We start from the raw sequence: 27,807 nt of genomic DNA, 5'->3' as shown, positions 1-27,807 counted from the left end.
TAAGAAGTAAATAGAAGGTACTCAATAAATATTCCTTGGATGGATGAATTTATTAGATTGTTTTCAAAAGGACTTAGTAAAATATACAGTTCAATTCTTGTCAAAACGGAATAATATTGAGTGCCTCATATGGTGGTCTAGGTATTGCAGCTAAAATATGAATATGAGACAGTTCCTTACTATTTAGTAGGGAATTTAAGACATTGCCATATGACACTAAATAATAAAATGCCATTGCAAACATTCATATGTTTAAACGCCCAAAGAATTGAACAGGCAGCAAAATCTATAGGAGATCAGGAAAAGAAAAAAGGCAAACGTAGGTTTGGAATGATTCAAGAGATTTGTGGAAGAAGTTATGATCCGAGGCAGGCTTAAGAGGGGGTGGACAAGCAAAGCTGTGGAGGAGGGATGAGTTCGGCAGGTTTTCAGATGATTCTGATGAAAACGAAGTGAGAGATTAGTAGAAGTCACTGGAAAAGTGAATTTGAACCAACTGTGTAAAATCATGAATTCTGGAGTTAGGATTATGAGTAGTATGTCTTTTACAAAGAGGCAACATTAAAAGGTTATATGCAAAGGAATGATGTAGCCGTTGGGAATATTTTCTACAGATGAATCTGGCAACATCATGGGGAGTGATGCAGCATCACTGATTATGTAGAAACTAGAGCCAGAAAGACTAGTTAGCAGACTGAGCCAGAAAAGATGGTGGAGATAGAAAAAGAAGAAAAATATAACAAGTAATGTTCAGAAGGAAGAATCAATAAAACATAATGCAGAATTAATCCAGGGCAAGGAGGGTGGAGAGGATATCTAGAATTAATCCACAGTGATACATGCAGAGAGGATTCAGAAGGGTGGAGATAAAACAGAGATCATTAAGTTTCAACAGAAGAACTTGATTAATAATGTTATCAGTACAGTAAAAGTTCCAGCAAATATTTATCCTTCAATAACTAAACCCACATTTTGAAAAGTTAATATGAATCCGGAAGAATGTATATGTTTTCATCTTGAGGTTCTTCAGAAGTAGTAGGCTTCTGGAAGTCATAATAGTCACATGATGTCTCATTTCCATAGATATGTTCCTTGAAATTGGTCTGGCAAGTGTTCTCATATATTCCCTCGTCTGTTTCTTCTTTAGCTTGGGGAGGACACGCTTCCACATTTTCATAGTTGTCATATATGTTAGTGTCCTTCCCAGCAGAGCTGTGGTCTTCGGTTTGAACTGAGATTTTATGCCCTGGGCCGATAACCTGGGAGCTCAAGGAGACTCTTTTAGTATAGTCTTTTCTCCTTTGCAAAAACTTTGGTAAGGTAAAGTGCACTGTATTATGCTGTTTCCAGTACCTAACACACCCAATTCCACAGATCACCAACAGTAAAAGAAGGGAAATTCCTATGGAAACGGCCACTGAAGTATTTCCCCAGCTTTTCAGCATTTCTGCACAGTATTGTTTCATAGTATGGTGTAGCCCTTAATGAATTCACAGGTACAGTCTACTGTAATTCTTTGTAGGATATGGTTTGAAAGTAATTTCGGAAGCTCTTTTAGGCATTTCTGTTTCAGATATGAAAGAACATCATGGCAAAATCCTGGTGTACATAGAGGAGAGATGAGTAAACTTGATTTTGGAAGCTAGCTCTTGTTGTAGCTGATGATTATACAATTGTTGTTGTATAATTGCACCGTGTCGGGGGGATTTCATTCAACTCCACTTCCTTTTTTATCAATGAATCACAAAATGAAGCACCAATGAGTGGAAACTAATAGCAGAGTGGAAAACTCAAGGAAGGGAAGGTTGAACGATCTGCCATCCACGTGCCTGCTGTAAATTAGAAACATTTTAATTGCATATTTATTACATAGCATAATAAAAATTCTGCCAATTTCTACCACTACATTAAGCACCAGCATTTAGTGAGCTCTTCCTTCAGGATAGAATACAGTACTAGCTGTTGCATTTAGTGAGTTTTTGTTTTAATATAAAATACAGTACTAGCTGTTGTGTGTGTGTGTGTGGCGGGGGGAGAGTTAAAAGAACCTGTCTCTGCTGAAGCCTGAGTGGTTTGATCACTTAGATTTCAACGTGGTTTTTGACCATAAGGCTAATAATTTTCAAGAGAAAAATAATGCTTCAAACACAATAGGAGCAAAGAGATAAGAGATGTGCATAAGATGCGCAATCATTTCCATTACCTATCACCTCCTCTGTGAAACCTTGCCTGTCCCTCTTTGTAGTGATCTGGGACCATGTTTTTTCCTTAATCACACATTCCTCTGTATCCCCATATTAATGAGTCAGTTCTCTATTATAGCATGGCAATCTAAATTACAGGAAATTGTGCGTCTTCCTACCTGGTTAAATGGTGGACAGGGGTCAGGTCTTTTCCTCTGAATACTCCTAGAGAAAAGCATAACACCTAGCACAAAAAAGACACTCAGTCAATATTGATTGAATGAATGATTAAATAAACATAAGACTCCAAATCTAAGCATCTAATTGTTTAAGTTCACAGTTTAAAACTCAAGACATGTCTTCTAAAAGGTACAGTGTATACTTAAAAAAAGAAAAGAGCTCTTTGATGTAACACAAAATACCTAAAAATATTTAAAACAAAATTTGAAAGACTTCCTATCACTAGTCTTCTCACAACTTCCAACAAATAACTTTCATTTAATTAAGATAATTTTAGAGTGCTACCTGTTGATGCTTTAAAATGGCAAAGAGGAGAGAAAAATGGAAGTGTTCAACTCGGCTGAATGTTCTATTATGATTTTATCAACAAAATATTATTATTGTATGTTTTTAGCCTAGTCACAGAAATACTTATATCCAATATTGTTTTCATTATTGTTGTTGTTTTCTTCCAGTTTTATTGAGATATAATTGATATATTTCACTGTATCAGTTTACGGTGTACAACATGATGATTTGATATATGTGTGTATTGTGAATTGATCAAAACACTAAATTTAGTTAATATGCATCAACTCAGTTACAATTTTTTTTCTTGTAATGAGAACTTTACGATCTACTCTCTTAGCAACTTTCAAGTAAATAATACAGTATTGTTAACTATAGTCATCCAATTTCATAGTGCTTATGAGATGATTATCATCATCCACTGAATGTCATCATCAATAATATTTAGTTATTTGGGGTCAGCTTCTAAACACTTTTACACGGATTATCTCATTTAATCCTACCATGCACAGCTGTCATGTTAAATAGATACTACTGTTATGCCCATTTTATATGTGAGAAAAGAGAGGATTAAAAAAGTTAAGTAACTTCTTTAATGACTAAGAAGTGATTAAACCTGGATTCCAGTAAAAATTTCCCCCAAATCTTATTCCTACCCACATTTCTATGAATGTCTATCAAGCACATCCATCACTAAATTTTTATAGATGATTAGCTCTGAGGTTCTTGAGTGTTCAGAATCATATCTTTTTCATTTTTATATTACCAGCAGCAGTACTAGACACAGAATAGCTAGCTTGTTAAATATGTGTTAATGAAGGGAGCAACCTGCATTAGGATAAAAAGAGTCACGATAGACAGGAAAAAAGAAACCCCATGAAATTGTGCCCTGCTCTCAGTAGGAACTCATGTACAACAGTGAACTTTTCTAAATTTGTTCAAGGTTAGAATACATCAATATGCAAATTTTCAATTGGCCTTTCACATAAAATATGAAATTAAATAGGAGATGCAGTTAACTCGTAACATTTATTTCATAAAACTATAGGGACAGACACCCCAGACTGCAACAACTTTTACTCTCTTTGGAACTTTTGTAGGCTCCCTCCTTTAAAAGGCCAGACACAGTGCTTGTGTTCAAAGGCAAAGGTTTGGCAAGTGACTTTAACAATTCAGAGCCCACTTCCTTTTTTGCAGCAGCTGAGAACTGACCATATGTAAGATATTTCATGGTATAAATGATTACTCATTTAAGTAAATATTTGCCAGCATATTTGAACTAAATTTCACATATTGATTGAAATTAATCAGCTTTTAAAAAGCTGCCAGGATTGCAAAAGCAGTGAAGAAGGCTAACTATTGTCCTCTGAGGATAAGGTAAGAAATTGCTCTCTGGATTTTCGAGAGGAGAATTTATTTTTAACCATCTATGTTCTTCTATGTAGACACTCCAGTACATTCCCAATATTAAAGCTGTTTGTCAAAGTAGTATTCTCTGAGATAAAGACAAGGAGACATTTTACAGGAAAATAAATGCATCCGTCCTCTTTCTTCAAAATAACTTAATAGGAAAACCCCTGCAAGACATGAATAAAGACCTACTAGAATGGGATACCTATGTTAAACAAGAGTCCTTCAAATATAACTTATAGGTTTCACTTTGCCCAATTTGAAGGAAGACTGCTTCTGTTGTGGAAGACAATTCCAACAGGTTACCTAACAATTATTTGTCTTAAAATCACAAGTTGTTGACAAACTTCTGAAATTTTAAGTCAGACACTGCCCTTCTGTTTGAAACCAAGGCAACAACAGAGCATACTCTTATCCTTGTGAGGCTCTATACTAGTAAAGAAACATCAACCTCACTCTCAATTTGTAAAGTGGTTTTTCAACGTATGGCCACCTAATTCTACAAACTGTGTTTGATAAGATAAAAAGCCATTGATTATTTAAAATGAACTAGTTTGTTATAGTTTTCCTTTCACACAAACACCTTAAAGCAGGTTCTTACTTACCTTGAGATTGGTATGCCGAGCTCTCTTCTGTCCTTTTGGTTATGTTTTAAACCCACTTTTGTTTAGAACTTGTTCCTCTTTTTCACATAGGTCAGTTACTTCCTTCTTTACTCCCTCCTTTCAGATCATTTCATACTTGCAAAGTTTCCTGGCTCTAGAGGAAGTTCTTATCAGATGCACAAGAATTAAGATAAATTGCATGAGTTTTTGAGTAAGGAAGTCCAGCCCTTCATCTTTACCCAGTAATAATTCTCCAACTATATCAGAAAATGATGCATAAAGCCTAGGTGGTTCTTTTATTTGAGCAATATTTGCAGTCTCCACTTTATTTTTGTTTTTTCTAAACATCAGAAATTAATTATCTCACATTATGGAGGCCAGAAGTCCAAAATCAAGGGGTGGGCAGGGGCGGTACTTCTGGACACCCCAGGGGAGAATCCATCCAGGCCTCTCTCCCAGCTTCTGGTGCTTCCTGCTGATCCCTGGTGTTCCTCATCTTATAGACACATCACCCCCACCTCTGCTCCATTGTCTCATGGCTTCTCTTCTTGTCTTTTCCTCTATGTATCTCTTATAAGGTCACTGTCATTGGATGTAGGACCACCCAGATAATCCAGGATGATCTTTTCTCAGACCCTTCATTTAATTACACCTGCAAAGACCCTACTTCCAAATAAGGTCCTGTTCACAGCTTCCAGGAATTAGGATTTGGATGGCTCTTTTGGGGGCTGGGGGGTCCACCATTCAACCCACTACAATACCTAAAAGAGTATGCATTTTACCTTTTAATTTTTATAACTTTTTTTTTTCCTTTGCGGTACGCGAGCCTCTCACTGTTGTGGCCTCTCCCGTTGCGGCGCACAGGCTCCAGACGCACAGGCTCAGTGGCCATGGCTCACGGGCCCAGCTGCTCCGCGGCATGTGGGATCTTCCCGGATCGGGACACGAACCCGCGTCCCCTGCATCGGCAGGCGGACTCTCAACCACTGCGCCACCAGGGAAGCCCAAATTTTTATAATTTTTTAAAAGTTTAATGCTGTGTGTAATCTTCAGGCCGTCCTCACTTTAGAATAAATAAGTCATTTTATTTGCTCTTTAAAATTTTTTAAAAGAAATATTTTAAAATGTAGTAATGCATAGGTCTTTGTTTATTTGCTTGTATGTTAGAAGAGTCCTTTTTCCAACTACTATGTCCCAGTGCCCCAGGTGACATCTATACATGTCAAACCAGTGTCCCAATTTTGGTTCAGAATATGCTCATATTCTTTTAAGTTGATAAGACAGGATTTCCTAAAGTATATTCCAAAGTGTACTACTTCTGGAATTTTCTAGTAGAAGTTTCATCAAGTAAATTTGGAAAGTACTGCTTACCTGGAGACTCATAGGCACTCAGCATACTAAAAGCTATGAGCAGTCCTACAGCAAGCAAACAAAACAAAACCAAACATGAAAGAAAAACTGTTTAACTTCATTTAATAATAGTCGCCAGCATTTTCTGAGCACTTCTGTGTATTTAAATCCTTTGTGTGCTACTCAGTAAATCCTGACAACAACTTGATAGGAGAGGACTCTATACGTCCTTTCTTACAGAGGAGGGGAGGAAGGCAGAGTGGTGAGGTACTCACTCCCCCTGTGTGGCTGGCAGTTTGCTTCCATCACCTGTGTGCTAAAGTCACCATACCAGCTGTCTCGCTAGGCTGAATGACAAGTCTCCATCACGGAACCCTTAATTAACAGCATCTCTCAGAGGACAACTCTGTGGAATACCAAAATGGGAAATGCTGAATTAGACAGACAAGATGATAAAGTAATGGAAATTTTGCCTTTTCTGTTGTACTGGAACTTTTTCAAGCACAGAGGATGAACTTTGCATGAGGCAGTTTAAAAGAAGATCTAGTTACTGAAATACCAATTGGACATTCGAAGAACAATATTGTCAATACTGCCTGGACACTGACATTGTGCCAGGCATTATGCTAAGCAATGGGGATGCAATAGTGAACAAACTCCCTTGCAGCACCTAAAGCCTAGTGAAGAGGCTGTACCCACAGATCTTTTCAGATCAAGACAGTAGGAGCTAAGAAAGACACCGTTATGCACAGGGAACAGTGGGAGCAAGGAAAAGAGATACCAGCTCACAGCTCTCAGGGAAGGGAAGACATGAGCAAAGCCTCACAGAGCACGAAGGAGATAAGCAAGGCAGAATAGGAGTGTTCTAGGCAAAGATCTCAGAGTGAAGGAGGTTATGAAGTTGTGAAGCTTGAAATGGGAATTCAATCTTCAGTCTACCAATATTTTAACTGCAACATTAGCCACCCTTCCAAGTAATAATACACACACACACACATGCACACAATATGCAAGGAATGTAATAAATACAATATTTATGTGAGATTATACAGTCTACTCTAGAACTCAGGACAACTGGAAGTTCATCTGGATTTTGCTGTTTGAACTTAGGAAAGTTTTAACCCTTTATCACTTTAGTTTTTCTAAAGATAAATAAAATGAAGGGATATTCCCTGGCCTTTTTCTCTAGATATGATTTATTTTTAAGTAATAGATATAACCATTCTTTGAATTTACAGAAGAGATGCTATATATATATTTTTTTTCAAAATAGAATTATTATATAATCATTTGTATGGATCAGATATTATGTCTTGAGTTCTGTTTTCCTACCTTCCTATCTTTGGCCTAGCGAGACACATTTTTATTGTCTTCTTACAGTTCCCTTTTTAATCATAGCAATTATAGTTAGGCTTTCTTTTCCTTCCACCATGTCGTTTGGGTAGCAGAGGGCGTGGGAGGTAAATTGTTCTCTAGTGTAATTTGGACTGAATAGTTTATCCAGATAATATTTCTTCCCCTATTATTTGATGACTAACAACCAATTTACTTAACTGTGATTAAAATTCCTAGCAATTTCTTTTGTGTCAGTTAATATCTATTTATTTTAACCATGTACTTTTTCAGATACTTGAACTGAGTAATATTGGTGATGACAGATGTGGAAAAATGTTTGTGAATGTGGATTTTATTTGAAAGCATGACTGACTAAAAACATCTTCCTGGATATTCTGTAGGGAGCCCCCAAATTCCATGCTACTGGTTAAAGGCATTATGGAATCATACATTTTAGCATAAGGGATTATGTTGCCTGGGAAAGGTAGCATATTATTAGCTAGCAAATTCATTAATACTGATGGGTTTATGGGATGAGCCAAAAGGCAACTAGAGCTTTAATGGAATGAGTCACTGCCTTTCAACTAGTAAAGTTTCACTGTGTGGGCCAAGGAGTGAAGAAAATTTTAAAGTGAGGAAGCTGAGCAGTTGAAGGTGAGGAGAGAAGGCACGAATAAGAAGAGGTCAAAATAGAACCACTGTTGCTTTAGTTATGCTTAGTGTCAATCCTGTTAGCAGCTGGCAAACTTAAATCAACTAATTTTGAGGTGACTGGAATGGATTTTACTGGAAGAGATGTGAGATATTATTTAGTCAACGAATTCATTCCCAAACCTGAAAGTCTATGAAGATCACTTATGAAACTTAAAAAAAAAAAAAATACATAGGACCCTGGGGATTCTGCTTCATTATGTCTGGAGTCAGGCCCAGGGATCTTCATTTTAAAAGTTAAGAACAATATCAAGGCATTTCTGAGTTAGAGGAATAAGGGATTGCACAGACTGTGTCGGGGGGAGGAATTTTTACTTTTGATTTTACAGTCTTTTATACTATTTGATCTTTTTTCATAAACATGTACCACTTTCATAAGAAAAAGGAACATTGACATCTCCTCAGATGATTTTGAATTGTGGCCAGGTTTGGGAACTATTGATATAATTGAACCCCCTGAAGGTCAGAGAAGTGATGTGATTTACTCCATAGAAAGTAGAAATCTAGACCAGATATCAAAACAGTCTCCTGATTCTGATCTAGTAATTTTCCTCTATACTACACCACCTCCGTGAGGAATAGATAAAAAGAAAGTCCTAGATGTCCCCTTCAAGAGTCTATCTGTTTTTCTCTCCTTACATTAAGTCAGATTATATAGGACAGGAAGTTAGAGATAAGAAAATGAGAGAGCAAAATCCATCAGGGATGCCATAGGTAGTGAACCATGAAAAATGTTACTCTATTGGTGGACCATTTTAAACTATGAAATCTGCCACCTGAAACACTTATCAGGACTAAAGAGACGTATATTGTTATGGTTCATTTAACAACTTAGAAAGGTTAGATTATGGTCAAGGACTATAAAAAGAAGACACTGAAAGAAAAACAAAGAAAAAGACCTAGGAATTGCACTCCTATGTATATACTCAACAGAAATGAAGGCCGTTTCTGATTATGACCACTTTCTTCATAATGTCCCAAAGCTCTAGAAACATTCCAAATGTCCATCAACAATACAGTGGGTAAATGGAGCATGGTAAATCCACACAATGGAGTACTACACAACAATGAAAACAGCCAAGTTACTGATATGCACAAAAACATGGATGAATCTTACAAACTTAATATATAATTAAAGAAGCTATTGGGCTTCCCTGGTGGCGCAGTGGTTGAGAGTCTGCCTGCCGTTGCAGGGGACACGGGTTCATGCCCCGGTCCAAGAAGATCCCACATGCCGTGGAGTGGCTGGGCCTGTGAGCCATGGCCGCTGAGCCTGCACGTCTGGAGCCTGTGCTCCATAACGGGAGAGGCCACAGCAGTGAGAGGCCCGCATACCGCAAAAAAAAAAAAGAAAAAAAAAAGAAGCTATGCACAAAAGAGTACATGTTTTATGATTCCACTCCTGAAATCATGTAAAGCTTTCTACAACCATATAATGGTGGAAGTCAGAAGAAAGGTGATTATTATAGACTGGGAGGTATATAAGGGAGCCGTCTCAGATGCTAGAAAATGTTCTATATCTTGATCTTTGTGGTGGCTACAAAGACGTATCTATATATAACCATTCATCAAGCTGTCCATTTCAGATTTATGCACTACATTATGTAATTGTATCTTAATTAAATAAAAGAAACTGGAGATGAAGACAATACCTTTAAAAGTCATGAAAAATTGAGGTAACGATATATGTTTTTATTCATTCAGATTACCATCTTCTTCAGTAAACTGGTCTACTAATTCGGAAGGGGAAATTTTGCTAAATTGCAGGTAGACTTTGAGCTGGATGAGTTATAACTTTATCTGGAGCTTCCTGAGCCTGAAGGTTGGTAAAGGCTGGTGATAAGAAGGATGGGAGTTACTAATGAACCTTGAGCTTCCACCCAGTCAAAGCAGGGAATTTCTACTTTCTGAGATTATGAATATGGTCTTTCATTGGCACACCTTGACTTACTTAAGGGATGTGTTGCTGAAAAATAATATTCAATCTAAAACACAGGTATAAAGCAATTTAGCCTAAAAGGAATAATTCTGTGATCTTGGGCAAATAATATGACTTCTCCATCTTGCTTTCTTCATCCACAAAACAAAAATGGATTCAGTAATCCCTAAGATTCCTTCAAATTCTACTAAGTACAAATGAATAGTATAAAAATGGCCATCACATTCAGAAGATAGTTCAAAGCAGTTTTCATGTTTACCATATATTTCCTTTCACTCCAACTCCTTTTTCATCATAAGTCTTTCCTAATTGCTAGTGCATATCAGATAACATGACTTGAAGCTTGTTTCAACTTCAGTTGAACAACACTCCATCTCCTTCCCTCACTGTTTACCCTTTTGTTCCTTCAGATTAAAATAAATGGACATTGGGAAAGCTGAAAAAAATTGAAAACATTTTACTGCTTCATGAAAAAAATTGAAAGCTGCATAATTTAGCAGTTCAACAGAAGATACACTGTTCATCTTAGACTGTGTATATAATTTCACAAGTCAAATAACGGATAAACTATTTCAACAGATTTTTGGTTTCTGTTCATTTGAGGAGAGTATTATAAACTAGGATTAATAATAGGCACCAAATCAGTCACTGGTTGATTCTGCCAACTTCCTCAGAAAATTCTGCAAGGCACATTATAACATATCATTACTGTAAAAATAACTGCACATATTTTGAAACTTTACACTGTAGTCAGACTGGATGTAAGAACTACTGGATAGCAGACACCTTTCTCCCAAGAACAGTGTCAATCTATTACCATTTCAAACCTGGCACAGGAAGCGGGTACTAGGGGAGGCTCACCCATCAGAGGAAAGCATATTCTCAGGCCTTTGCTTGAAGACCCTGAGTGATCTGAGTTATACACTGTTTCTGAGCAGGAAATTAGGTGGGGGAGAGAGAATAGCAGCTATTTAGAGTCACTTTTTTCCCCCCAAACTGAGATGGTGCCCTACATAACTTTATTCTGAGATGGCGCCCTATATAACTTTATTTCCAGGAGGAGGAGTAGAGGGTGAAGAAAACAACAAACACTAACGGAGTGGGTAGGGCAGAGGACCTGTCTAAAAGGGTCCCAATAAAGAGGGCATCTTTCTCTCTCCTTGTGGGAAACACACTCTGGAAGCCAATTCATCTTCAGGTAAATATTGGTGAACATTCACCCAGAGCACAAGGGCATTTAGTGGTAAGGCATAAATTGTTAATAGGCTCAGATAAGCCAGTGTTATGCCCCAGCCAAGTCGATGTCTCTGAAACCCATTTTCTATGCTTCGTTGTAGACCACTGGCTTCTCGTTAGTAGACCAGGCTAACATCGTGTTGTTCATTCTTAAGAGACATATCTCACCGTAATATGTTCCTTTTATTAGCTAGTTTATCAGAATTTGAAGACCATCTCCTTCTTGTCCTCAGAATCTATCGTTATCTCTAACATTAACTAGCTTGAGCCAGTCATTTAATCACAGAGAACCTCAATTTCTCATCTGTAAAATGGATCTTAATGAGTTAATGGTTCTTAACTCTAGCTGTTCATTGGAATCTCATTAAGGAGCTTTAAGAATCTTGATGCTTGGGTTCCAGGCCACAAAAATTAGAGCAAAATCTCTGAGGGTGTAACTTGAGCATTACTAGTTTTTAAAAGGTCTTCAGGTATTTAAAGTCCCCAGCAAGCCAGTATTGAATAGTCAGGCCTCTTTTGAACTAATATTCTATGGCTCTGTGCTGTATGATCTTGAGAACCGCTTAACTCTTTACTTCAGTTTTCTTCACTATAAAAAGAGAACTTGAGGTACTTCCCTGGTGGCGCATTGGTTAAGAATCTGCTTGCAAATGCAGGGGACATGGGTTCGATCCCTGGTCTGGGAAGATCCCACATGCCATGGAGAAACTAAGCCTGTGTGCCACAACTACTGAGCCTGTGCTCTAGAGTCTGCGAGCCACAACTACTGAGCCCTTGCACCACAACTACTGAGCCTGTGTGCCACAACTACTGAGGCTGCAACTACTGAAGCCCGTGAGCCTAGAGCCCGTTCTCTGCAATGAGAAGCCACTGCAATTAGAAGCCTGTGCACCACAATGAAGAGTAGCCCCCACTCGCTGCAACTAGAGAAAGCCCACACGCAGCAATGAAAACCCAATGCAACCAAAAATAAATAAAGAGAACTTGAAATGTAGTGTTGTAAAAAAAGATTTGCAAAGTGCTCAAAGTTCACCACAAAAATATATGTTACTAAAAACTCCAGGAATTTGCATGATGGCTAATGTGGCACTAATAGTATACACACATTGATTTCACACTTGAGCATATGTCAGACCATACTCTCATCTCTTTATGTGGATTTTCTTTTTTAATTTCTGCAAGAATAGGGATGGGTGTTATTTACTAGTTCAGAGATGAAGAAGCTGAGGCCTACCCAAGGCCATATCTCTTTCCAGAGCCTGAATTCAAACTCACAGCATGTGACCTGAATCTAGAGCAAGTGCTTTTAACCTCTATGGTATTTATGAACTGCCCTCCTTCTCTTTGTGTAACCAAATGCCTGTGATGTACCAGATTAAACAATTCACAGAAGGGGAGTGATATGCTTAAAATGGCCTGAGGCTGGTGACCCTTGTGACTACCAGGGAGATTGATGGAAATGACCTCATGTTTAGCTCTGACTGGACTTAGTAAGCTGTTACACATAGAGTCTGCCCTCTTCTCTGTATGTTCATGGACATGTCCTTATTCCAGACCACACCATCTCTGCCTGAACAAATGAAATAGCCTCTTACTGCTTCTTAATCCTACACTGCTCACCCTCCAATACTGCCATAAAGTTGACAGAGTGATATCTCTCAAACATAAATTAGACCACATCAGCCCCCTGCTTACTAAGACCCTTGAGTGGCTTCCTGTAGTCTTGGAATTACCCCACTTTTACTGATAAGGATTTTCATAATCTGGCCCCTGCTTTCTCCCTCCCTCACTGAACCCCAGACACATTTGCTGTCTGCGAACCCTCCACTGCATTCAGTTCGTTCTTGCCTTTAGGCCCTGCATTAGCTGCTCCCTTTAGCACAGTGTTACATCAGTGTATGTATCAACACTCAGATAAAGAAACTGAAAATCATCACTACTTTGGAAGCCCCAAACTTGTGCCACCCTATGACACTGTCTTCCCTCATCTCCAGAGTAACGGCAATCCAGGTTTTTTCTGTTAATCATTCCTTGCTTTTCGTTACAGTTCCACCACCTATGTATATATCACTAAATAGTCTGGAAAACTGCAGAGCCAGCACAGACTCAGTTCATGTTGACATGGCAAGATCTCCACTGTCAGATGAGGCTCTCTGGAGAAGAGAAGTTGTGTTGAGCCACGAGACCACCGGTTGCCTCAGCCTCCTTGAGTGCATACAAAGTCCCTTCTGGTGGGCTGGCGTGTCTCTGGACAGGTCTAGGAAGTGGCATGAAAATGTACAGCTTATTGTCAAGCAGCTGGTAGGCCTCTAGTGTGGACTAGACATGGATGTCTAGTGGAGACAAGGTCAGGGACAAAGGGTGCTCTGTATTTTCTGCTCCTGAGTATGGCCTTAAGTGGTAGGTCAAAGAAGAGCATTTCTGTCGGGTAAAAAGGGGCTTCAAGTGTCCTGACAGCATATTGTCAAGACAAGCCAAGTATAGGAAAGTATCAGGGCCAGGCTCACTGAGACCTTCTGTCCTTAGACTTAAAAGGGTGCAAAATCTTGGTGGTTTCTTACAAAACTAAACATACTCTTACCGTACAACTACCACACAATACCATACAATCCTGCTCCTTAGTATTTACCCAAAGGAGTTAAAAACTTATGTCCACACAAAAACCTGCACAAGGATGTTTATAGCAGGTTTATTCTGCTATAATAATGTAAATTGGTGCAGCCACTATGGAAAACAGTATGGAGATCAAAAAACTAAAAATAGAACCACCATATGACCTAGAAATTCTACTCCTAGGTATATATCCAAAGAAACAAAAACACGAATTCAAAAAGATACATGCACCCCAATGTCATAGCAGCATTATTTACAATTACCAAGACATGGAAACAACCTAAGTGTCCATCGACAGATGAATGGATAAAGATGTGGTAGGCAGGTATAGATAGGCAGATAGATAGATATAGATAGATACACAATGGAATACTACTCAGCCATAAAAAATAATGAAATTTTGCCATTTGCTGCAACATGGATGACCTTGGAGGGCATTATGCTAAATAAGTCAGACAGGGCTTCCCTGGTGGCGCAGTGGTTGAGAGTCCGCCTGCTGATGCAGGGGACATGGGTTTGTGCCCCGGTCCGGGAAGATCCTACACGCCGCGGAGCGGCTGGGCCCGTGAACCATGGCCGCTGAACCTGCGCATCCGGAGCCTGTGCTCTGCAACGGGAGAGGCCACAGCAGTGAGAGGCTCGTGTACTGCAAAAAAAAAAAAAAAAAAAAAAAAAAGTCAGACAGAGAAAGACAAATACTGTATGATATCACATATCTGGAATCTAAAAAATACAACAAACTAGTGAATAAAACAAAAAAATGCAGACTCACAGATATAAAGGACAAACTAGTGGTTACCAGTGGGAAGAGGGAGGGGGGAGGGGCAATATAAGGGTAGGGGGAAAAAGGGTTATTATGGGATTATATGAAATAATGTGTGTGAAACTTTTGAAAATTGTAAAGCATTACAGAATTTAAAGAATGTTTTAGTCAATAAATTTTTTAAAGAATAAAATATGCAAACATCCCTAAAAAAAAAAAAAAACAACTTGGAAGCAACCAAGATGTCCTTTAGTAGCTGAACAGATAAATAAATATCTAGACAGTGGAATACTAAAGTGCTAAAAAGAAATGAGCTATCAAGCCATGAAAAGGCATGAAGGAAAATTAATGCATATTACTTAGTGAAAGAGGACAATCTGAAAAGGCTACACACTGTATGATTCCAACTATATGACATTCTGGAAAAGGCAAAACTAGGGAGATGGTCAAAAGACCAGTGGTTGCTTGTGATTGGGGAAGGGGGGAGATATGAATAGGCAGAGTACAGAGGATTTTTAGGGCAGTGGAAACACTATTTATGATACCCTAATGATGGATAAATGACATTATACATTTATCCAACTCATAAATTGCACAACACCAAGACTGAACAGGTAATGTAAACTATGGGCTTTGGGTGACTATGAAGTGTCAGTGTAGGTCAGTTGTAACAAATGTACTGCTCTGGTAGGGGGTGTTGATAACTGGGGAGGCCCCACATGTGTGAGGGCAGGGAGTATATGGGAAATCTTTATACCTTCCCTTCAAGTTGGCTATGGACCTTAAACTGTTCTAAAAACAAAAGTCTTAATTTTTCAAAAAGGGTTAAAAATCAGCTTCAGTAGGATCCATCACTTGCAACTAAAACTGTGACTGATGCACTGTGCATTTATTTATATTTTGACACTTGTTTATGTACTATGCTTTCAGATCATCCTAGGACATGCTTTACTGGATATGTGTTGGAACTCTCCTGTTGTAAGGGACACGGCCTCAACTCAAACTGGCTCACACAAAATAGATTTACTGACCTTTATAACTGAAAAGTCCATGAGTTCAATTTCATTGGTAATCTTTTATTTCCCAAACTGCCTGATGGGTACATGGATGTTCATTACAATAATTTTCATACCTTCTTGAATATTTGAAATACTTCAAAATAAATTAAAACAAACCAAGATAAAACAACATGAAGTGGCTGGATCAAGCAGCTCAAGAAATGTCATCAGCAATGGCACCTCCTCCTCTTGGTTGCACCCCTCATTCCTCTGCAGGCCCTCTCCAGCTGGAATCTGCTGCAGCCCCAAGCTTGCTATATCTACAGCTGGCAGTTTCGTGGCAAGAGTGCCTGACTTCTCAACAGTTCCAGAAGTCCCAGAATTGACCACTGGCCTGTGTCAGGTTTCAAGTCAGTTCTTGGAAGAACTGTTTGACTCAGGGTGTATGATGCTCTGATGGGTTAGGCCAAGCTTGCATGTCCTCCCCAGGAGCGGAAGTGACAAATGAGGTTAACTACTTCTCTTTGCCGGCTGATGCATGGTTTACAGAAGGACATTATGGAGTTTTGTGAAGAAACACAAGTGACCCTTTCTCTTCTTGAAGATTCTTTAAAGGAAAAAGGACAGGGGCAAGACAACAGTTCTCTCAGGACAGAGAGAACCATTTCTCAAGTTGTCTCCCAAATTCTGCTGAGATCTTAAGGCAGTTCCAAAGCAGAATTATTGTCAATAAGTCGAGAAGTACCAGCATTGTCCCACTGGTAGAAGAAGGTAGTGGAATTATATTTTTGTCAATAAAACTAGTATTAATACCATTCCCTGTGACAAAAATTGTCTCCTTGACCGAACTCTAGCCAGGTTCCTCTCAAGCCCTTTCTCAAGCAGGCCTCAACCTTGGCCTATAAAGACTTGAACAAATAGCAACATAGCTTCTAGTAGCTCAAGACTGAACCCCTAGGATGACCCTCACACCCCCTTAAAGTACCCGCCTGAGAAAACTCATTGCTGCCAAAAGACTTTACTGTTTGTTCCAGCCAATACTTAAAGATAGAGCCCACCTCCCAGTCTCTGTGGGATGGTAGGAGCCTAATTTTGGTAAGTGTCAGTTAGCAAACCCAGATGGGTTTCATATGGACCTACCCCCACTTCGTCCTGCTTTTTGTAAGCTTTCACCTTCTGGACTCTGCTGAGCCTCTGCTCACCAACACCCCCATTCTCATTCTCCCTTTAAACACCCAGTCACCACTGTATAAGTCAAAGTTGAGTTCAGTCCACGCTGAACTTTCCCTATTGCAGTAGTAGATTACTGATTATAATGTGTTCTTATCACTTTACCTAGTGTCTGGCTTTATCTATCTTTAATACTTGTATCACCACTAGGAAAAACTAGGAGCAAATGCTGTAGAACCCAAAACCTAGAGAAGTCTGCCCTCTACTGGCTAAAAATCTGGGTTTGGCAATGAACCTTTTTTTTTCACACCCCATTCCTGTATACCTGCCCTCTACTGGCTAAAAATCTGGGTTTGGCAATGAACCTTTTTTTTTTCACACCCAATTCCTGTATACCTGCCAAGTCATCACTATCTTTGTTATAAACATGACTTCTATGCAAACTGATCATTAGAAACCATCATACTCAGGGCCAGCAAAATTTGACCAGGTAGTATGGCTGACTGTCGGCTCAGCTGTGGGTAGACTGCTGGAAAGTACTCATCTAACGTTTCAGAAGATATCTTTATAAGCCTCCTCAAACTGGCAAAACAAACTCGGAAACATTGAGCTACTCCACATAAATGCAATGATTCCTCCTTTACGTTACAGTATTACAGTACCAAGGGAGTTTGCTGAGGACATTGTTTTAAAACTGTTTTAGCTTTACTGAGGTATAACTGACACATTATGATACATTTAAAGCATACAGTGTGATGATTTGATATACATATAAGGATTCCCCAATTGAATTATCACATTCATCACTCACATATTTACTTTTTTTTCTTGGTGGGAACACAAGATTTACTCTCTTAGAAAATTTCAATTATACAACACAGTATTGTCAACTATAGACACCATACCATACACTAGATACTCAGACCATATTCATCTTGTATCTGAAAGTTTAAATCCTTCTACCAACCTCTCCTCATTTCCCCCACCACCCCCTCATCCCCTGGCAATCACCGTTTTACTGTTTCTATGAGTTTGATGTTTTTGTTAGATTTCATATATAAGTGACACCAGGCAATATTTGTCTTTGTCTGTCTATTTCAATTAGCATAATGCCCTCCATGTTCATCCATGTTGTTGAAAATAACAGGATTTCCTTCTTTATTTTAAGGCATTTGAATAATATTCCATTGCCTACATATACCACATTTGCTTCCTTCATCATTGATGGACACTTAGCTTGTTTCCATACTTTGGCTATCATGACTAATGCTGTAGTGGATGTGGGACACAGATAACTCTTTAAGACTATGATTCTGTTTCCTTTGGATATATACCCAGAAGTGGAATTGTTAGATCATATGGTAGTTCTATTTTTACTTTCTTGAGGAATCTCCATATTGTTTTCCATGGTTACTGTACCAGTTTACATTTCCACCAAGAGTATACAAGGATTTCCATTTTTCCACATCCTTGACAGCTTTTGGTATCTCTTGTCTTTATTATAATAAACATCCTAACAGGTGTGTGGTGACATCTCATTGTGGTTTTGATTTGCATTTTCCTGATGATTAGTGATGCTGAGCACCTTTTCATGTACCTGTGGGCTATTTGTATATCTTCTTTGGAAAAAATTCTATTCAAGTTTTTTGCCCATTTTTTTTTAATTTTTTTTATTTTATTATTTTTTATTTTTTTATTTTTTTATTTTTTTAATTAGTTTCTGCTTTATAACAAAGTGAATCAGTCATACATATACGTCTGTTCCCACATCCCTTCCCTCATGCATCTCCCTCCCTCCCACCCTCCCCTTCCCACCCCTCCAGGCGGTCACATAGCACCGAGCTGATCTCCCTGTGCTCTGCGGCTGCTTCCCACTATCTATCTACCTTACGTTTGGTAGTGTATATATGTCCATGCCTCTCTTTCGCTTTGTCACAGCTTACCCTTCCCCCTCCCCATATCCTCAAGTCCATTCTCAAGTAGGTCTGTGTCTTTATTCCCGTTTTGCCCCTAGGTTCTTCATGACATTTTTTTTTAAAATTCCGTATATATGTGTTAGCATACGGTATTTGTCTTTCTCTTTCTGACTAACTTCACTCTGTATGACAGACTCTAGGTCTATCCACCTCATTACAAATAGCTCAGTTTCGTTTCTTTTTATGGCTGAGTAATATTCCATTGTATATATGTGCCACATCTTCTTTATCCATTCATCCGATGATGGACACTTAGGTTGTTTCCAGCTCCGGGCTATTGTGAATAGAGCTGCAATGAACATTTTGGTACATGTCTCTTTTGGAATTATGGTTTTCTCAGGGTATATGCCCAGGAGTGGGATTGCTGGGTCATATGGTAGTTCTATTTGTAGTTTTTTAAGGAACCTCCATACCGTTCTCCATAGTGGCTGTACCAATTCACATTCCCACCAGCAGTGCAAGAGTGTTCCCTTTTCTCCACACCCTCTCCAGCATTTATTGTTTCTAGATTTCTTGATGATGGCCATTCTGACTGGTGTGAGATGATATCTCATTGTAGTTTTGATTTGCATTTCTCTAATGATTAATGATGTTGAGCATTCTTTCATGTGTTTGTTGGCAGTCTGTATATCTTCTTTGGAGAAATGCCTATTTAAGTCTTCTGCCCATTTTTGGATTGGGTTGTCTGTTTTTTTGCTATTGAGCTGCATGAGCTGTTTATAAATTTTGGAGATTAATCCTTTGTCAGTTGCTTCATTTGCAAATATTTTCTCCCATTCTGAGGGTTGTCTTTTGGTCTTCTTTATGGTTTCCTTTGCTGTGCAAAAGCTTTGAAGTTTCATTAGGTCCCATTTGTTTATCTTTGTTTTTATTTCCATTTCTCTAGGAGGTGGGTCCAAAAGGATCTTGCTGTGATTTATGTCATAGAGTGTTCTACCTATGTTTTCCTCTAAGAGTTTGATAGTTTCTGGCCTTACATTTAAGTCTTTAATCCATTTTGAGCTTATTTTTGTGTATGGTGCTAGGGAATGATCTAATCTCAAACTTTTACATGTCCCTGTCCAGTTTTCCCAGCACCACTTATTGAAGAGGCTGTCCTTTCTCCACTGTACATTCCTGGCTCCTTTATCAAAGATAAGTTGGCCATATGTGCGTGGGTTTATCTCTGGGCTTTCTATCCTGATCCACTGATCTATCTTTCTGTTTTTATGCCAGTACCAGACTGTCTTAATTACTGTAGCTTTGTAGTATAGTCTGAAGTCAGGGAGCCTGATTCCTCCAGCTCCGTTTTTCGTTCTCAAGATTGCTTTAGCTATTCGGGGCCTTTTGTTTTTCCAAACAAATTTTGAAATTTTTTGTTCTAGTTCTGTGAAAAATGCCATTGGTAGTTTGATAGGGATTGCATTGAATCTGTAGATTGCTTTGGGTAGTAGAGTCATTTTCACAATATTGATTCTTCCAATCCAGGAGCATGGTATATCTCTCCATCTATTTGTATCATCTTTAATTTCTTTCATCAGTGTCTTATAGTTTTCTGCATACAGGTCTTTTGTCTCCTTAGGTAGGTTTATTCCTAGATATTTTATTCTTTTTGTTGCGATGGTAAATGGGAGTGTTTTCTTGATTTCATTTTCAGATTTTTCATCATTAGTGTACAGGAATGCCAGAGATTTCTGTACATTAATTTTATATCCTGCTACTTTACCAAATTCATTGATTAGCTCTAGTAGTTTTTCGGTAGCATCTTTAGGATTCTCTATGTATAGTATCATGTCATCTGCAAACAGTGATAGCTTTACTTCTTCTTTTCCAATTTGGATTCCTTTTATTTCCTTTTCTTCTCTGATTGCTGTGGCTAAAACTTCCAAAACTATGTTGAATAAGAGTGGTGAGAGTGGGCAACCTTGTCTTGTTCCTGATCTTAGTGGAAATGGTTTCAGTTTTTCACCATTGAGGACAATGTTGGCTGTGGGTTTGTCATATATGGCCTTTATTATGTTGAGGAAAGATCCCTCTATACCTACTTTCTGCAGGGTTTTTATCATAAATGGGTGTTGAATTTTGTCGAAAGCTTTCTCTGCATCTATTGAGATGATCATATGGTTTTTCTCCTTCAACTTGTTAATATGGTGTATTACATTGATTGATTTGCGTATATTGAAGAATCCTTGCATTCCTGGGATAAACCCCACTTGATCATGGTGTATGATCCTTTTAATGTGCTCTTGGATTCTGTTTGCTAGTATTTTGTTGAGGATTTTTGCATCTATGTTCATCAGTGATATTGGCCTGTAGTTTTCTTTCTTTGTGACATCCTTGCCTGGTTTTGGTATCAAGGTGATGTCGGCCTCGTAGAATGAGTTTGGGAGTGTTCCTCCCTCTGCTATATTTTGGAAGAGTTTGAGAAGGATAGGTGTTAGCTCTTCTCTAAATGTTTGATAGAATTCACCTGTGTAGCCATCTGGTCCTGGGCTTTTGTTTGATGGCAGATTTTTAATCACAGTTTCAATTTCAGTGCTTGTGATTGGTCTATTCATATTTTCTATTTCTTCCTGAGTCAGTCTTGGCAGGTTGTGCATTTCTAAGAATGTGTCCATTTCTTCCAGGTTGTCCATTTTATTGGCATAGAGTGGGTTATAGTAATCTCTCATGATCTTTTGTATTTCTGCAGTGTCAGTTGTTACTTCTCCTTTTTCATTTCTAATTCTATTGATTTGAGTCTTCTCCCTTTTTTTCTTGATGAGTCTGGCTAATGGTTTGTCAATTTTGTTTATCTTCTCAAAGAACCAGATTTTAGTTTGGTTGATCTTTGCTATCGTTTCCTTCATTTCTTTTTCATTTATTTCTGATCTGATCTTTATGATTTCTTTCCTTCTGCTAGCTTTGGGGTATTTTTGTTCTTCTTTCTCTAATTGCTTTAGGTGCAGGGTCAGGTTGTTTACTCGAAATGCTTCCTGTTTCTTAAGGTGGGATTGTATTGCTATAAACTTCCCCCTTAGAACTGCTTTTGCTGCGTCCCATAGGTTTTGGGTCGTCGTGTCTCCATTGTCATTTGTTTCTAGGTATTTTTTAATTTCCTCTTTGATTTCTTCAGTGATCACTTCGTTATTGAGTAGTGTATTGTTTAGCCTCCATGTGTTTGTATTTTTTACACATCTTTTCCTGTAATTGATGTCTTGTCTCATAGCATTGTGGTCGGAGAAGATACTTGATACAATTTCAATTTTCTTAAAATTACCGAGGCTTGATTTGTGACCCAAGATATGATCTATCCTGGAGAATGTTCCATGAGCACTTGAGAAAAATGTGTATTCTGTTGTTTTTGGATGGAATGTCCTATAAATATCAACTAAGTCCATCTCGTTTAATGTATCATTTAAAGCTTGTGTTTCCTTATTTATTTTCATTTTGGATGATCTGTCCATTGGTGAAAGTGGGGTGTTAAAGTCCCCTACTATGATTGTGTTACTGTCGATTTCCCCTTTTATGGCTGTTAGTATTTGCCTTATGTATTGAGGTGCTCCTATGTTGGGTGCATAAATATTTACAATTGTTATATCTTCTTCTTGGATTGATCCCTTTATCGTTATGTAGTGTCCTTCCTTGTCTCTTCTAATAGTCTTTATTTTAAAGTCTATTTTGTCTGATATAAGAATTGCTACTCCAGCTTTCTTTTGATTTCCATTTGCATGGAATATCTTTTTCCATCCCTTTACTTTCAATCTGTATGTGTCTCTAGGTCTGAAGTGTGTCTCTTGTAGACAGCATATATATGGGTCTTGTTTTTGTATCCATTCAGCCACTCTGTGTCTTTTGGTGGGAGCACTTAGTCCATTTACATTTAAGGTAATTATTGATATGTATGTTCCTATTCCCATTTCCTTAATTGTTTTGGGTTCGTTATTGTAGGTCTTTTCCTTCTGTTGTGTTTCTTGCCTAGAGAAGTTCCTTTTGCATTTGTTGTAAAGCTGGTTTGGTGGTGCTGAACTCTCTCAGCTTTTGCTTGTCTGTAAAGGTTTTAATTTCTCCATCAAATCTGAATGAGATCCTTGCTGGGTAGAGTAATCTAGGTTGCAGGTTTCTCTCCTTCATCACTTTAATTATGTCCTGCCACTCCCTTCTGGCTTGTAGGGTTTCTGCTGAGAGATCAGCTGTTAACCTGATGGGGATTCCCTTGTGTGTTATTTGTTGTTTTTGCCTTGCTGCTTTTAATATGATTTCTTTGTGTTTAATTTTTGACAGTTTGATTAATATGTGTCTTGGTGTATTTCTCCTTGGATTTATTCTGTATGGGACTCTCTGTGCCTCCTGGACTTGATTAACTATTTCCTTTCCCATATTGGGGAAGTTTTCAACTATAATCTCTTCAAATATTTTCTCAGTCCCTTTCTTTTTCTCTTCTTCTTCTGGAACCCCTATAATTCGAATGTTGGTGCGTTTAATGTTGTCCCAGAGGTCTCTGAGACTGTCCTCAGTTCTTTTCATTCTTTTTTCTTTATTTTGCTCTGCATCAGTTATTTCCACTATTTTATCTTCCACCTCACTTATCCGTTCTTCTGCCTCAGTTATTCTGCTATTGATCCCATCTAGAGTATTTTTCATTTCATTTAATGTGTTTTTAATCGATGCTTGATTCATCTTTAGTTCTTCTAGGTCCTTGTTAACTGTTTCTTGCATGTTGTCTATTCTATTTCCAAGATTATGGATCATGGAAATAGAATCTTGGATCAGCTTTACTATCATTATTCTGAATTCTTTTTCAGGTAGACTGCCTATTACCTCTTCATTTGTTAGGTCTGGTAGGTGTTTATCTTGCTCCTTCACCTGCTGTGTGTTTTTCTGCCTTCTCATTTTGCTTATGTTACTGTGTTTGGGGTCTCCTTTTTGCCGGCTGCAGATTCGTAGTTCCCGTTGTTTTTGGTGTCTGACCCCAGTGGCTAAGGTTGTTTCAGTAGGTTGTGTAGGCTTCCTGGTGGGGGGGACTAATTCCTGTGCTCTGGTGGTTGAGGCTCGATCTTGTCTTTCTGGTGGACAGGTCCACGTCTGGTGGTGGGTTTTGGGGTGCCTATGGCCTTATTATGTTTTTAGGTAGCCTCTCTGCTAATGGGTGGGGTTGTGTTCCTGCCTTGCTAGTTGCTTGGCATAGGGTGACCCTCACTGTAGCTTGCTGGTCGTTGACTGAAGCTGGGTGCTGGTGTTGGGATGGAGATCTCTGGGAGATTTTTGCTGCTTGATATTATGTGGAGCTGGGAGATCTCTTGTGGACCCGTGTCCTGAAGTTGGCTCTCCCACTTCAGAGGCACAGCACTGGCTCCTGGCTGCAGCACCAAGAGCCTTTCATCCACCCGGCTCAGAATAACAGGGAGAAAAAGTAGAAAGAAAGAATTAGTAGAAGAAAGAAAGAGAGAGGGAAAGAAAGGAAGAAGGGAAGAAAGGAAGGAAGGAAGTAAGGAAGAAAGAAAGGAGGGAGGGAGGGAGGAAGGATGGAAAGAAAGGAGGGAGGGAGGGAGGAAGGAAAGAAAAAGAAAGTGGAAAGAAGAAGGGTGGGAGGGAGGAAAGAAAAATAAAGAAGGAAAGGAGGAGCGAAGGGAGGGAGGGAGGAAGGGAGAGTAGGAAAAAAAGAAAGAGCAGGTAAAGTAAAATAGAATAAAGTATGAAATATAGTAGCGTTATTAAAATTAGAAAGTAATTATTGAAAAAAAAAAAAACCGGACCGATAGAACCCTGGGACATATGGTGGAAGCAAAGTTATACAGAGAGAATCTTACACAGAAGATTACACATACACATTCACAAAAAGAGAGCAGGGGGAAAAATCAAAAATCTTGCTCTCCAAGTCCACCTCCTCAATTTGGGATAATTCGTTGTAAAAAGAGGAAAAGGGCGAGAAGTCTGAAATCTTACTCTCTAAGTCCACCTCCTTAATTTGGAATAATTCGTTGTAAAAAGAGGAAAAGGGGGGAAAGTCTTAAATCTTGTCCTCAAAGTCCACTTCCTCAATTTGGGATGATTCGCTGTCCATTCATGCACTCCACAGACGCAGGGCACATCAAATGGACCCTGGAGTTTTAATCCGCTGCCTCCGAGGCTGCACAGAGAGATTTCCCTGCCTCTGCTCTCACAGCTCCTGGGTCTCAGCCTTGGACCTGGCCCCGCCTCTGCGCGTAGGTCGCCGGAGGGCGTCCGTTCTTCGCTCAGACAGGACGGGTTTAAAGGAGCCGCTGATTCGGGGGCTCTGGCTCACTCAGGCAGAGGGGAGGGAGGGGCGCGCAGTGTGGGGCGGGCCTGCGGCGGCAGAGGCCGGCGTGATGTTGCAGCAGCCCGTGGCGCTCCGTGCGCTTTCCCGGGAAAGCCGTCCCCGGGTCTCGGGGACCCCGGCAGTGGCGGCGTGCACAGGCCCCCCGGAAGGCGGGGCGGACAGTGACCCGCACTCGCACACAGGCCCCGCGGCGGCGGCGGCAGCGGCGGCGGCGGCGGCGGTGGCGGTGGCGGGCGGCGGCGGCGGCGGCGGCGGCGGGCCGCGGCGGCGGGCGGCGGCGGGCGGCGGCGGGTGGCGGCGGCGGCGGCCCACGCCCGTCTCCGAGGTCCGTGCCTTACCCGCGGCTCGTGCCTGTCTCCGGCGCTTCCCCAAGCAGCCCTCTTAATGCCCTCTCCTCGCGCACCAGGAAACAAAAGGGAAAAAAGTCTCTTGCCTCTTCAGCAGCTCCAGACCCTTTCCCCGGACTCCCTCCGGGCTAGCCGTGGTGCACTAACCCCTTCAGGCTCTCTTCCTGCCGCCAGCCCCAGTCCTCTCCCTGCGCTCCGACTGAAAGCCGATACCCGAGCCTCAGCTCCCAGCCCCGCCCGCCACGGTGGCCGAGCAGACAAGCCTCTCGGGCTGGTGTGTGCCTGAGGGCACCGGTCCTCTGTGCCAGAATCTCTCCGCTTTGCCCTCCGCACCCCTGTTGCTGTGCTCTCCTCCGCTACTCCGAAGCTTTCCCCCTCCGCCACCTGCAGTCTCCGCCCGCGAAGGGGCTTGTAGTGTGTAGAAACCTTCCCCCCTTCACGGCTCCCTCCCACTGGTGCAGGTCCCGTCCCTATCCTATTGTCTCTGTTTATTCTTTTTTTCTTTTGCCCTACCCAGGTATGTGGGGAGTTTCTTGCCTTTTGGGGGGTCTGAGGTCTTCTGTCAGCGTTCAGTAGGTGTTCTGTAGGAGTTGTTCCACGTGTAGATAAATTTCTGATGTATCTGTGGGGAGGAAGGTGATCTCCGCGTCTTACTCTTCCGCCATCTTCCTCCGGGGCCTTTGCCCATTTTTAATTGCGTTATTATTATTAGCTGTGGAGTTGTACGAGTTCCCTGTATATCCTGAATATTAATGAATTATCAGATAAATGGTTAGTGAATATTATCTCCCATTCTGTATGTTGCCTTTTCATTTTGTTGATGATTTCCTTTGCTGTGCAGAAGCTTTTTAGTTTGATGTAGGCTGATGACATTGTTTACCTGCACCTTCTTTGATCTTTTATTTTTTAACCCCTTATTTTGGAAAAAAAATTCTTTATTCCTTGTTCATTGTAGGAAATTTGAAAAATATAGAAACCTTAAAGGGGACAGTATTGACAAAACTACACTTTAAAAACTCATAAAAAAATTACAATGAGCAACAATCCTAAAGTGGTCCTCTCTCCCAAACCTCTCTTAGAAATTTCTTGGCATAACTTCTCAGCAGTCGTTGGACCTCTGCTCTCCACCCAGATGGCTACTCTCAGCACAGGAGCTCCGCTTCTCCTTCACTGAGACCGTTGCCTGGAGCTGGAGGCTCTGGCCACTTCCTTCCTCTCCAGCTGCCTCAACAGCTCTCTGCTCACTCCCGCCAGTTTCAGAGCAAGAGCTCTCTTCCTTCTCCTGAAGGCAAGTTCCTTTCTCTATGTCCCCTGCGCCCCTGCCACTGTATTCCTTCAAACAATCTTCACTGCCCAACATCCTGAATTGCTCTTTCAGTTACAAAATCCATTTTAATCCCAGTGATCTGGCAAATTGTATTATAAACAGTATTCTATTTTCCTTGTCCTCACTGCCCAACTTTTTGAATGATCTAAACAGACTATTAACTCTATCCCACCTGCAGAAACTGCATTCACAAAGATTTGTATCTAGCTATTATTCTCCTTAACCCTTCTGCAATGTTTAGCGCTTCTCATTACCCCTCTTTTTTTGCCATCATACTTACCTCCTGGACTGGAGTCTCTTCTGCCTTCTCTTCTGGTTCTCCTCCTTGCCCCTGACTTTTTATGGTCCTTTTCTTTCTCTTCAGGTCCTCTAACTCACAGGACTTCAAATGTTTTGGTCCCTGTACTCCATAATAAAATAACTTTTAAAATTATGTACCACCCCACACATTTTTAAGTTGATATGTAAATTTTTTTCATAAGATTAAGGGTCACAAGGAATATAATATGTGACACAGTGAATATTGTATATGTGCCTCTAACACATTTTTGACAAAACTATGGAGTTGCACCTTCAGTTTATGGAAAACTTCCACTATGTAATTCAATTGGCAAACACAGTCTTCACTGCCGAACAAATCAATCAGAAAATTGACTTTGTGTTCCAACTCAAATAAATGTGTTAAAACCTGTCTCTGTGTAAACCATCTTGCTTCTAAATTCTAAGTCTTTGGCACAGAAAAGAAAGAAGTAAAAAAGGAAAAAGAAAAGAAATGATGAGGCATGAGGTCTTGCCACAGGTTTGCCACTTGGAGGAAGCTTCTTGCAGAAGCTCTGCAGTCTCAAACTTTCCCTTTGTTCTGGGGAACAAATACTTCAGAGGTATTTATGAAACTGAGGACAGTCATTAATTAGGATCCCTTAAACTATAACTTGCTTAATAAATGATACACTGTAACCTGTCTTCATTGACTAAGCTCCCTTTAATTGTTCCTGCAAATTGCCTACACTCCAAACTTCAGGTAGCCTAGACAATATATCGCAAGCCTCCTTTAACT

At 39.9% G+C, this 27,807-nt stretch overlaps 1 protein-coding gene across 1 annotated transcript; it reads right to left on the bottom strand.

Annotated features, from left to right (window-relative positions):
- Nucleotides 1-46: 46 nt before the first annotated feature.
- On the bottom strand, nucleotides 47-27,127 carry GAPT (GRB2 binding adaptor protein, transmembrane). The gene is made up of 4 exons (XM_081233012.1): nucleotides 27,031-27,127; nucleotides 4,727-4,892; nucleotides 2,363-2,427; nucleotides 47-1,832 (listed from the first exon to the last, which is right to left on the bottom strand). Exon 4 carries the CDS (start codon nucleotides 1,464-1,466, stop codon nucleotides 981-983), a length of 486 nt encoding a protein of 161 aa, XP_081089138.1. The 5' UTR covers nucleotides 1,467-1,832; nucleotides 2,363-2,427; nucleotides 4,727-4,892; nucleotides 27,031-27,127; the 3' UTR covers nucleotides 47-980.
- Nucleotides 27,128-27,807: the final 680 nt, after the last annotated feature.

This window comes from Mesoplodon bidens, assembly GCF_964165515.1.
Source record: "Mesoplodon bidens genome assembly, chromosome: 4".
Classification (NCBI taxonomy): Eukaryota; Metazoa; Chordata; class Mammalia; order Artiodactyla; family Ziphiidae; genus Mesoplodon; species Mesoplodon bidens.
This window is presented reverse-complemented; position numbering and strand designations above follow the sequence as displayed.

What these genes read in the sequence shown, in the direction of transcription:
- GAPT (XM_081233012.1), bottom strand. Translation starts at nt 1,466, where the DNA reads ATGAAACAATACTGTGCAGAAATGCTGAAAAGCTGGGGAAATACTTCA.